Consider the following 12733-nt stretch of genomic DNA (forward strand, 5'->3'; position numbering starts at 1 on the left):
TTCAAATCCTATCCCCAGCATCAACACCCCCCCCCCACCCACATCACCTGGGTTTTGCAGGTCAGACGCTGACAGTTCAGATTTGCACTGGGCTAGTTTTTGGCCCTAACAGCAGCGAGGGCTGCCTGTCTCTCCTGCTTTGTCTCTGTGCACTTGCACAGGGTGTGCAGGGGTGTGAGTGTACGAGGGGCAAGTGGGTGGGCGTGAGGGTGAGGGTGAGGGTGTGGGTGAACGAGGGTGTGGGTGTGAGACAGTGTGAATCAGAGAGAGAATGTGTGATGTGACTGTGTGTGTTTGCGTGTGAGTGTTTGCGTGTGAGTGTTTGCGTGTGAGTGTTTGCGTGTGAGGGTGTGGGCGCACGCGAGGGGGAGAGGGAGAGGGCATGAGAGCGTGCATGAGAGTATGTGTGTGTGTGAGATGTGTGAGATAGTGTGCCTGAGTGTGTGAGAGTATGTGGGAGTGTGCAAGAGTAAGTGTATGTGTGTGTGTGTGTCTGTGTATGAATGTGAGTGTGTTTGTGAGAGACAGAGTGCGTGTGAGAGTATGTGTATGTGTATGTCTGAGAGACAGAGTGCTAGTGTGTGCGAGAGTGTGTGTGTGTGAGAGAGTAAGGGTACGTGTGTGTGCAGGTGAAAGGTGGTGTGTTAATGTGTGTGTGCATGTGTGTGTGTGACACCATGTGTGTGTGTGTGTGAGAGTTATTGGGAGTGTGTGTGTGACAGCGTGTGTGTGTGCGTGTGTGTGACAGCGTGTGTATGCGTATGTGTGACAGCGTGTGTGACAGCGTGTGTGACAGCGTGTGTGTGACAGCGTGTGTGTGACAGCATGTGTGTGTACATGTGTGTGACAGCGTGTGTGTGTGAGAGTTAATGGGAGTGTGTGTGTGACAGCATGTGTGTACATGGGAGTTAATGGGAGTGTGTGTGTGACAGCGTGTGTGTGACAGCGTGTGTGTGACAGCATGTGTGTGTACATGTGTGTGACAGCGTGTGTGTGTGAGAGTTAATGGGAGTGTGTGTGTGACAGCATGTGTGTACATGGGAGTTAATGGGAGTGTGTGTGTGACAGAGTGTGTGTGTGCGTGTGTGTGACAGCGTGTGTGTATGTGAGAGTTAATGGGAGTGTGTGTGTGACAGCGTGGGTGTGAGTTAATGGGAATGTGTGTGTGAGAGACAGTGTGTGTGTGTGCTTGAGTGTGACAGCGTGTGTGTGACAGCGTGTGTGTGACAGCGTGTGTATGTGACAGCATGTGTGTGTGACAGCGTGTGTGTGCGTGTGTGTGACTGTGTGCGTGTGTGTGTGACAGCGTATGCGTGTGTGTAACAGCGTGTGTGTGACAGCGTGTGTGTGACAGAATGCATGTGTGTGTGACAGCGTGTGTGTGACAGCGTGTGTGTGACAGCGTGTGTGCATGTGTGACAGTGTGTGTGCGTGACAGCGTGTGTGTGACAGCGTGTGTGTGACAGCGTGTGTGTGTGAGAGTTAATGGGAGTGTATGCGTGACAGCATGTGTGTGTGTGAGAGTTAATAGGAGTGTGTGTGTGACAGAGTGTGTGTGTGCGTGTGTGTGACAGCATGTGTGTATGTGAGATTAATGGGAGTGTGTGTGTGACAGTGTGTGTGTGTGAGTTAATGGGAATGTGTGTGTGAGAGACAGTGTGTGTGCGTGCTTGAGTGTGACAGCGTGTGTGTGACAGCGTGTGTGTGACAGCGTGTGTGTGACAGCGTGTGTGTGTGTGTGACAGCGTGTGTGAGACAGCGTGTGTGCGTGTGTGACAGCGTGTGTGTGACAGCATGTGTGTGTGAGAGTTAATGGGAGTGTGTGTGTGATAGATTGTGTGTGTGCATGTGTGTGACAGCGTGTGTGTGTGTGTGAGAGTTAATGGGAGTGTGTGTGTGACAGAGAGTGTGTGTGACAGCATGTGTGTATGTGAGAGTAAATGGGAGTGTGTGTGTGACAGTGTGTGTGGGTGAGTTAATGGGAATGTGTGTGTGAGAGACAGTGTGTGTGCGTGCTTGAGTGTGACAGCATGTGTGTGACAGCGTGTGTGTGACAGCGTGTGTGTGACAGCGTGTGTGTGTGTGTGACAGCGTGTGTGAGACAGCGTGTGTGCGTGTGTGACAGAGTGTGTGTGACAGCGTGTGTGTGTGAGAGTTAATGGGAGTGTGTGTGTGATAGATTGTGTGTGTGCATGTGTGTGACAGCGTGTGTGTGTGTGTGAGAGTTAATGGGAGTGTGTGTGTGACAGTGTGTGTGTGTGACAGCGTGTGTGTATGTGAGAGTTAATGGGAGTGTGTGTGTGACAGTGTGTGTGAGTTAATGGGAATGTGTGTGTGTGAGACAGTGTGTGTGCGTGCTTGCGGGCGTGTGACAGTGTGTGTATGCGTGTGACAGCGTGCGTGTGTGTGACAGCGTGTGTGTGTGTGTGTGTGTGTCAGAATGTGCGTGCATGTGTGTGACAGTGTGTGTGTGAGTGTGTGACGTGTGTGTGTGACAGCGTGTGTGACAGCATGTGTGTGTGTGTGTGTGAGAGTTAATGGGAGTGTGTGTGTGACAGTGTGTTTGTGTGTGCGTGTGACAGCGTGTGTGTGACAGCGTGTGTGTGACAGCGTGTGTGACAGCATGCGTGTGACAGCATGAGTGTGTGCGTGTGTGTGACAGCGTGTGTGTGTGAGAGTTAATGGGAATGTGTGTGTGACAGCATGTGTGTACGTGGGAGTTAATGGGAGTGTGAGTGTGACAGAGTGTGTGTGTGCGTGTGTGTGACAGCGTGTGTGTGTGTGAGAGTTAATGGGAATGTGTGTGTGAGAGACAGTGTGTGTGTGTGCTTGAGTGTGACAGCGTGTGTGTGACAGCGTGTGTGTGACAGCGTGTGTGTGACAGTGTGTGTGTGTGACAGCGTGTGTGTGTGACAGCGTGTGTGTGTGACAGCGTGTGTGAGACAGCGTGTGTGACAGCGTGTGTGCGTCTGTGACAGCGTGTGTGTGACAGCGTGTGTGACAACCTGTGTGTGTGAGAGTTAATGGGAGTGTGTGTGTGAGACAGAGTGTGTGTGTGCATGTGTGTGACAGCGTGTGTGTGTGTGAGAGTTAATGGGAGTGTGTGTGTGACAGAGTGTGTGAGTTAATGGGAATGTGTTTGTGTGAGACAGTGTGTGTGCGTGCTTGCATGTGTGTGACAGTGTGTGTATGCGTGTGACAGCGTGCGTGTGTGTGACAGCATGTGTGTGTGTGTGTGTGTGTGCCAGCGTGTGTGTGCATGTGTGTGACGTGTGTGTGTGTGTGTGACAGTGTGTGTGACAGTGTGTGTGACAGCATGTGTGTGCGTGTGAGAGTTAATGGGAGTGTGTGTGTGACAGTGTGTGTGTGTGTGCGTGTGTGTGACAGCGTGTGTGTGACAGCGTGTGTGTGACAGCGTGTGTGACAGCATGAGTGTGACAGCATGCGTGTGTGCGTGTGTGTGACAGCGTGTGTGTGTGAGAGTTAATGGGAGTGTGTGTGTGACAGCATGCGTGTACGTGGGAATTAATGGGAGTGTGTGTGTGACAGTGTGTGTGTGAGTTAATGGGAATGTGTGTGTGAGAGACAGTGTGTGTGCGTGCTTGCGTGTGACAGCGTGTGTGTATGCGTGTGTGTGACAGCGGGTGTGTGACAGCGTGTGTGACAGCATGCGTGTTACAGCATGCGTGTGTGCGTGTGTGTGACAGCGTGTGTGTGTGAGAGTTAATGGGAGTGTGTGTGTGACAGCATGTGTGTACGTGGGAGTTAATGGGAGCGTGTGTGTGACAGCGTGTGTGTGTGACAGCGTGTGTGTGTGACAGCGTGTGTGTGCGTGTGTGAGACTGTGTGTGTGTGACAGCGTGTGCGTGTGTGTGACAGCGTGTGTGTGACAGCGTGCGTGTGACAGCATGCATGTGTGCATGTGTGTGACAGCGTGTGTACGTGGGAGTTAACGGGAGTGTGTGTGTGACAGAGTGTGTGTGTGCATGTGTGTGACAGCATGTGTGTATGTGAGAGTTAATGGGAGTGTGTTTGTGACAGTGTGTGTGTGTGACAGCGTGTGTGTATGTGAGAGTTAATGGGAGTGTGTGTGTGACAGCATGTGTGTACGTGGGAGATAATGGGAGTGTGTGTGTGACAGAGTGTGTGTGTGCGTGTGTGTGACAGCATGTGTGTATGTGAGATTAATGGGAGTGTGTGTGTGACAGTGTGTGTGTGAGTTAATGGGAATGTGTGTGTGAGAGACAGTGTGTGTGCGTGCTTGAGTGTGACAGCGTGTGTGTGACAGCGTGTGTGTGTGAGAGCGTGTGTGTGTGTGTGACAGCGTGTGTGAGACAGCGTGTGTGTGTGTGTGACAGCATGTGTGTGACAGCGTGTGTGTGTGAGAGTTAATGGGAGTGTGTGTGTGATAGATTGTGTGTGTGCATGTGTGTGACAGTGTGTGTGTGTGTGTGTGTGACGTGTGTGTGTGTGTGAGACAGCGTGTGTGACAGCATGAGTGTGTGTGTGTGAGAGTTAATGGGAGTGTGTGTGTGACAGTGTGTGTGTACGTGCGTGTGACAGCGTGCGTGTGACAGCGTGTGTGTGACAGCGTGTGTGACAGCATGCATGTGACAGCATGCGTGTGTGCGTGTGTGTGACAGCGTGTGTGTGTGAGAGTTAATGGGAGTGTGTGTGTGACAGCATGTGTGTACGTGGGAGTTAATGGGAGCGTGTGTGTGACAGCGTGTGTGTGTGACAGCGTGTGTGTGTGACAGAGCGTGTGTGCGTGTGTGAGACTGTGTGTGTGTGACAGCGTGTGCGTGTGTGTGACAGCGTGTGTGTGACAGCGTGCGTGTGACAGCATGCGTGTGTGCATGTGTGTGACAGCGTGTGTACGTGGGAGTTAACGGGAGTGTGTGTGTGACAGAGTGTGTGTGTGCATGTGTGTGACAGCGTGTGTGTATGTGAGAGTTAATGGGAGTGTGTGTGTGACAGTGTGTGTGTGTGACAGCGTGTGTGTATGTGAGAGTTAATGGGAGTGTGTGTGTGACAGCATGTGTGTACGTGGGAGATAATGGGAGTGTGTGTGTGAGAGTGTGTGTGTGCGTGTGTGTGACAGCATGTGTGTATGTGAGATTAATGGGAGTGTGTGTGTGACAGTGTGTGTGTGAGTTAATGGGAATGTGTGTGTGAGAGACAGTGTGTGTGCGTGGTTGAGTGTGACAGCGTGTGTGTGACAGCGTGTGTGTGACAGCGTGTGTGTGACAGCATGTGTGTGTGACAGCGTGTGTGTGTGTGTGACAGTGTGTGTGAGACAGCGTGTGTGCGTGTGTGACAGCATGTGTGTGACAGCGTGTGTGTGTAAGAGTTAATGGGAGTGTGTGTGTGATAGATTGTGTGTGTGCATGTGTGTGACTGTGTGTGTGTGTGTGTGTGACGTGTGTGTGTGTGTGAGACAGCGTGTGTGACAGCATGTGTGTGTGTGTGTGAGAGTTAATGGGAGTGTGTGTGTGACAGTGTGTGTGTATGTGCGTGTGACAGCGTGCGTGTGACAGCGTGTGTGTGACAGCGTGTGTGTGACAGCGTGTGTGACAGCATGCATGTGACAGCATGCGTGTGTGCGTGTGTGTGACAGCGTGTGTGTGTGAGAGTTAATGGGAGTGTGTGTGTGACAGCATGTGTGTACGTGGGAGTTAATGGGAGTGTGTGTGTGACAGAGTGTGTGTGTGCATGTGTGTTACAGCGCGTGTGTGTGTGAGAGTTAATGGGAACGTGTGTGTGAGAGACAGTGTGTGTGCGTGCTTGAGTGTGACAGCGTGTGTGTGACAGCGTGTGTGTGTGTGTGACAGCGTGTGTGAGACAGCGTGTGTGACAGCGTGTGTGCGTGTGTGACAGTGTGTGTGTGTGACAGCGTGTGTGACAACGTGTGTGTGTGAGAGTTAATGGGAGTGTGTGTGTGCGTTCTTGAGTGTGACAGCGTGTGTGTGACAGCGTGTGTGTGACAGCATGAGTGTGACAGCATGTGTGTGTGACAGCGTGTGTGTGTGTGTGACAGCGTGTGTGAGACAGCATGTGTGACAGCGTGTGTGCATGTGTGACAGCGTGTGTGTGACAGTGTGTGTGACAACGTGTGTATGTGAGATTAATGGGAGTGTGTGTGTGACAGTGTGTGTGTGAGTTAATGGGAACGTGTGTGTGAGAGACAGTGTGTGTGCGTGCTTGAGTGTGACAGCGTGTGTGTGACAGCGTGTGTGTGACAGCATGAGTGTGACAGCGTGTGTGTGTGACAGCGTGTGTGTGTGTGTGACAGCGTGTGTGAGACAGCGTGTGTGCATGTGTGACAGCGTGTGTGTGACAACGTGTGTGTGTGAGAGTTAATGGGAGTGTGTGTGTGACAGAGTGTGTGTGTGACAGCGTGTGTGTGTGTGAGAGTTAATGGGAGTGTGTGTGTGACAGTGTGTGTGAGTTAATGGGAATGTGTGTGTGTGAGACAGTGTGTGTGCGTGCTTGCGTGTGTGTGACAGTGTGTGCATGTGTGTGACAGTGTGCGTGTGTGTGACAGCATGTGTGTGTGTGTGTGTCAGAATGTGTGTGCATGTGTGTGACAGTGTGTGTGTGTGACAGCGTGTGTGACAGCATGTGTGTGTGAGAGTTAATGGGAGTGTGTGTGTGACAGTGTGTTTGTGTGTGCGTGTGACAGTGTGTGTATGACAGCGTATTTGTGACAGCGTGTGTGTGACAGCGTGTGTGACAGCATGCGTGTGTGCGTGTGTGTGACAGCGTGTGTGTGTGAGAGTTAATGGGAGTGTGTGTGTGACAGCATGTGTGTACGTGGGAGTTAATGGGAGTGTGTGTGTGACAGAGTGTGTTTGTGCGTGTGTGTGACAGCGTGTGTGTGTGTGAGAGTTAATGGGAATGTGTGTGTGAGAGACAGTGTGTGTGCGTGCTTGAGTGTGACAGCGTGTGTGTGACAGCGTGTGTGTGACAGCGTGTGTGTGACAGCGTGTGTGTGACAGCGTGTGTGTGTGACAGCGTGTGTGAGACAGCGTGTGTGACAGCGTGTGTGCGTGTGTGACAGCGTGTGTGTGACAGCGTGTGTGACAACGTGTGTGTGTGAGAGTTAATGGGAGTGTGTGTGTGAGACAGAGTGTGTGTGTGCATGTGTGTGACAGCGTGTGTGTGTGTGAGAGTTAATGGGAGTGTGTGTGTGACAGTGTGTGTGAGTTAATGGGAATGTGTGTGTGTGTGAGACAGTGTGTGAGTTAATGGGAATGTGTGTCTGTGTGAGACAGTGTGTGTGCGTGCTTGCATGTGTGTGACAGTGTGTGTATGCGTGTGACAGCGTGCGTGTGTGTGACAGCATGTGTGTGTGTGTGTGCCAGCGTGTGTGTGCATGTGTGTGACAGTGTGTGGGTGTGTGTGTGACGTGTGTGTGTGTGTGACAGTGTGTGTGACAGCATGTGTGTGTGAAAGTTAATGGGAGTGTGGGTGTGACAGTGTGTGTGTGTGTGTGACAGTGTGTGTGACAGCGTGTGTGTGACAGTGTGTGTGTGACAGCGTGCGTGTGACAGCATGCGTGTGACAGCATGCGTGTGTGCGTGTGTGTGACAGCGTGTGTGTGTGAGAGTTAATGGGAGTGTGTGTGTGACAGCATGTGTGTACGTGGGAGTTAATGGGAGTGTGTGTGTGACAGTGTGTGTGTGAGTTAATGGGAATGTGTGTTTGAGAGACAGTGTGTGTGCGTGCTTGCGTGTGACAGTGTGTGTGTATGTGTGTGTGTATGCGTGTGTGTGACTGCGTGTGTGACAGCATGCGTGTGACAGCAAGCGTGTGTGCGTGTGTGTGACAGCGTGTGTGTGTGAGAGTTAATGGGAGTGTGTGTGTGACAGCATGTGTGTACGTGGGAGTTAATGGGAGCGTGTGTATGACAGCGTGTGTGTGTGACAGCGTGTGTGTGTGACAGCGTGTGTGTGCGTGTCTGAGACTGTGTGTGTGACAGCGTGTGCGTGGGTGTGACAGCGTGTGTGTGACAGCGTGTGTACGTGGGAGTTAACGGGAGTGTGTGTGTGCGTGTGTGACAGCGTGTGTGTATGTGAGAGTTAATGGGAGTGTGTGTGTGACAGTGTGTGTGTGAGTTAATGGGAATGTGTGTGTGTGACAGAGTGTGTGTGTGCATGTGTGTGACAGCGTGTGTGTATGTGAGAGATAATGGGAGTGTGTGTGTGACAGTGTGTGTGTGAGTTAATGGGAATGTGTGTGTGTGTGACAGCGTGTGTGTGACAGCATGTGTGCATGTGTGACAGCATGTGTGCGTGTGTGACAGTGTGTGTGTGACAGCGTGTGTGTGAGAGTTAATGGGAGTGTGTGTGTGACTGAGTGTGTGTCTGCATGTGTGTGACAGCGTGTGTGTATGTGAGAGTTAATGGGAGTGTGTGTGTGACAATGTGTGTGAGTTAATGGGAATGTGTGTGAGTGTGAGACAGTGTGTGTGCGTGTTTGCATGTGACAGCGTGTGTGTGTGTGTGACAGCGTGTGCGTGTGTGACAGCGTGTGTGTGACAGCGTATGTATGTGTGACAGCATGCGTATGCGTGTGTGACAGTGTGTGTGTGTGTGAGACAGCGTGTGTGTGTGTGTGTGTGTGTGTGTGTGACAGCGTGTGTGTGACAGCGTGTGTGTGACAGCGTGTGTGTGACAGCGTGTGTGTGTGACAGCGTGTGTGAGACAGCGTGTGTGACAGCGTGTGTGCGTGTGTGACAGCGTGTGTGCGTGTGTGACAGCGTGTGTGTGACAGCGTGTGTGACAACGTGTGTGTGTGAGAGTTAATGGGAGTGTGTGTGTGAGACAGAGTGTGTGTGTGCATGTGTGTGACAGCGTGTGTGTGTGTGAGAGTTAATGGGAGTGTGTGTGTGACAGTGTGTGTGAGTTAATGGGAATGTGTGTGTGTGTGAGACAGTGTGTGAGTTAATGGGAACGTGTGTGTGAGACAGTGTGTGTGCGTGCTTGCATGTGTGTGACAGTGTGTGTATGCGTGTGACAGCGTGCGTGTGTGTGACAGCATGTGTGTGTGTGTGTGCCAGCGTGTGTGTGCATGTGTGTGACAGTGTGTGCGTGTGTGTGTGACGTGTGTGTGTGTGTGACAGCGTGTGTGACAGCATGTGTGTGTGAGAGTTAATGGGAGTGTGTGTGTGACAGTGTGTGTGTGTGTGTGACAGTGTGTGTGACAGCGTGTGTGTGACAAGCGTGTGTGTGACAGCGTGCGTGTGACAGCATGCGTGTGACAGCATGCGTGTGTGCGTGTGTGTGACAGCGTGTGTGTGTGAGAGTTAATGGGAGTGTGTGTGTGACAGCATGTGTGTACGTGGGAGTTAATGGGAGTGTGTGTGTGACAGTGTGTGTGTGAGTTAATGGGAATGTGTGTGTGAGAGACAGTGTGTGTGCGTGCTTGCGTGTGACAGCGTGTGTGTATGCATGTGTGTATGCGTGTGTGTGACAGCGTGTGTGACAGCATGCGTGTGACAGCAAGCGTGTGTGCGTGTGTGTGACAGCGTGTGTGTGTGAGAGTTAATGGGAGTGTGTGTGTGACAGCATGTGTGTACGTGGGAGTTAATGGGAGCGTGTGTGTGACAGCGTGTGTGTGTGACAGCGTGTGTGTGTGACAGCGTGTGTGTGCGTGTCTGAGACTGTGTGTGTGACAGCGTGTGCGTGTGTGTGACAGCGTGTGTGTGACAGCGTGTGTACGTGGGAGTTAACGGGAGTGTGTGTGTGCGTGTGTGACAGCGTGTGTGTATGTGAGAGTTAATGGGAGTGTGTGTGTGACAGTGTGTGTGTGAGTTAATGGGAATGTGTGTGTGTGACAGAGTGTGTGTGTGCATGTGTGTGACAGCGTGTGTGTATGTGAGAGATAATGGGAGTGTGTGTGTGACAGTGTGTGTGTGAGTTAATGGGAATGTGTGTGTGTGTGACAGCGTGTGTGTGACAGCATGTGTGCATGTGTGACAGCATGTGTGCGTGTGTGACAGTGTGTGTGTGACAGCGTGTGTGTGAGAGTTAATGGGAGTGTGTGTGTGACTGAGTGTGTGTGTGCATGTGTGTGACAGCGTGTGTGTATGTGAGAGTTAATGGGAGTGTGTGTGTGACAATGTGTGTGAGTTAATGGGAATGTGTGTGAGTGTGAGACAGTGTGTGTGCGTGTTTGCATGTGACAGCGTGTGTGTGTGTGTGACAGCGTGTGCGTGTGTGACAGCGTGTGTGTGACAGCGTATGTATGTGTGACAGCATGCGTATGCGTGTGTGACAGTGTGTGTGTATGTGAGACAGCGTGTGTGTGTGTGTGTGTGTGTGTGTGACAGCGTGTGTGTGTGTGTGGCAGCGTCTGTGTGTGTGTGTGTGTGACAGCGTGTGTGTGTGACAGCATGAAACAGCGCGTGTGTGTGTGACAGCGTGTGTGTGACAGCGTTTGTGTGTAACAGTGCGTGTGTGTGACAGCGTCTGTGTGTGACAGCATGTGTGAGACAGCGTGTGTGCGTGTGTGACAGCATGCGTATGCGTGTGTGACAGTGTGTGTGTGTGTGAGACAGCGTGTGTGTGTGTGTGTGTGTGACAGCGTGTGTGTGGCAGCGTCTGTGTGTGTGTGTGTGTGACAGCGTGTGTGTGTGACAGCGTGAAACAGCGCGTGTGTGTGTGACAGCGTGTGTGTGACAGCGTGTGTGTGTAACAGTGCGTGTGTGTGACAGCGTCTGTGTGTGACAGCATGTGTGAGACAGCGTGTGTGCGTGTGTGACAGTGTGTGTGTGTGTGTGTGTGACAGCGTGTGTGTGACAGCGTGTGGGTGTGTGTGTGTGACAGCGTGTGTGTGTGACAGTGTGTGTGTGACAGCATGTGTGTGTAACAGTGCGTGTGTGTGACAGCATCTGTGTGTGTGGAACAGCGTGTGTGAGACAGTGTGTGTGCGTGTGTGACAGCGTGTGTGTGACAGCGTGTGTGACAGCGTGTGTGTGTGAGAGTTAATGGGAGTGTGTGTGTGACAGAGTGTGTGTGTGCATGTGTGTGACAGCGTTTGTGTGTGTGAGTTAATGGGAGTGTGTGTGTGACAGAGTGTGTGTGTGACAGCGTGTGTGTATGTGAGAGTTAATGGGAGTGTGTGTGTGACAGTGTGTGTGAGTTAATGGGAATGTGTGTGTGTGTGAGACATTGTGTGTGCGTGCTTGCGTGTGTGTGACAGTGTGTGTATGCGTGTGACAGCGTGCGTGTGTGTGACAGCGTGTGTGTGTGTCAGCGTGTGTGTGCATGTGTGTGACAGTGTGTGTGTGACGTGTGTGTGTGTGTGTGAGAGTTAATAGGAGTGAGTGTGTGACAGTGTGTGTGTGTGCGTGTGACGGCGTGTGTGTGACAGCGTGTGTGTGACAGCGTGTGTGACAGCATGAGTGTGACAGCATGCGTTTGACAGCATGCGTGTGTGCGTGTGTGTGACAGCGTGTGTGTGTGAGAGTTAATGGGAGTGTGTGTGTGACAGCATGTGTGTACGTGGGAGTTAATGGGAGTGTGTGTGTGAGAGACAGGGTGTGTGTGTGCTTGAGTGTGACAGCGTGTGTGTGACAGTGTGTGTATGCGAGTGTGTGACAGCATGTGTGTGACAGTGTGTCTGACAGCGTGTGTATGTGACAGCATGTGTGTGTGACAGCGTGTGTGTGCGTGTGTGTGACTGTGTGCGTGTGTGTGTGTGTGTAACAGTGTATGCGTGTGTGTGACAGCGTGTGTGAGTTAATGGGAATGTGTGTGTGTGTGAGACATTGAATGTGCGTGCTTGCGTGTGTGTGACAGTGTGTGTATGCGTGTGACAGCGTGCGTGTGTGTGACAGCGTGTGTGTGACAGCGTGTGTGTGACAGCGTGTGTGCATGTGTGACAGCGTGTGTGTGTGTGTGACAGCATGTGCGTGACAGCGTGTGTGTGACAGCGTGTGTGAGACAGCGTATGTGTGTACGTGGGAGTTAATGGGAGTGTGTGTGTGACAGAGTGTGTGTGTGCGTGTGTGTGACAGCATGTGTGTATGTGAGAGTTAATGGGAGTGTGTGTGTGACAGTGTGTGTGTGAGTTAATGGGAATGTGTGTGTGAGAGACAGTGTGTGTGTGTGCTTGAGTGTGACAGCGTGTGTGTGACAGCGTGTGTGTGACAGCGTGTGTGTGTGACAGCGTGTGTGAGACAGCGTGTGTGACAGCGTGTGTGCGTGTGTGACAGCGTGTGTGTGACAGCGTGTGTGACAGCGTGTGTGTGTGAGAGTTAATGGGAGCGTGTGTGTGACAGCGTGTGTGCATGTGTGTCACAGCGTGTGTGTGTGTGAGAGTTGATGGGAGTGTGTGTGTGACAGAGTGTGTGTGTGACAGCGTGTGTGTATGTGAGAGTTAATGGGAGTGTATGTGTGACAGAGTGTGTGTGTGCATGTGTGTGACAGCGTGTGTGTGTGTGAGAGTTGATGGGAGTGTGTGTGTGACAGAGTGTGTGTGTGACAGCGTGTGTGTATGTGAGAGTTAATGGGAGTGTATGTGTGACAGTGTGTGTGAGTTAATGAGAATGTGTGTGTGTGTGAGACAGTGTGTGTGCGTGCTTGCGTGTGTGTGACAGTGTGTGTATGCGTGTGACAGCGTGCGTGTGTGTGACAGCGTGTGCGTGTGTGTGACAGCGTGTGTGTGACAGCGAGCGTGTGACAGCATGCGTGTGTGCATGTGTGTGACAGCGTGTGTATGTGGGAGT

The 12733-nt window shown here is 51.9% G+C and overlaps 1 protein-coding gene across 1 annotated transcript in view; it reads left to right on the forward strand.

Moving 5' to 3' along the window:
* The first annotated feature begins 3508 nt into the window (after window positions 1-3508).
* LOC121274748 (actin-related protein 2-A-like) overlaps window positions 3509-12733 on the forward strand; it is a 108500-nt gene continuing 99275 nt past the window's right edge. The window contains exon 1 of the mRNA XM_041182091.1: window positions 3509-3514. Within this exon, the coding sequence (XP_041038025.1) occupies window positions 3509-3514 (6 nt within the window). The remainder of the gene's footprint in view (window positions 3515-12733) is intronic.

This window comes from Carcharodon carcharias (assembly GCF_017639515.1).
Source record: "Carcharodon carcharias isolate sCarCar2 chromosome 37 unlocalized genomic scaffold, sCarCar2.pri SUPER_37_unloc_5, whole genome shotgun sequence".
Classification (NCBI taxonomy): Eukaryota; Metazoa; Chordata; class Chondrichthyes; order Lamniformes; family Lamnidae; genus Carcharodon; species Carcharodon carcharias.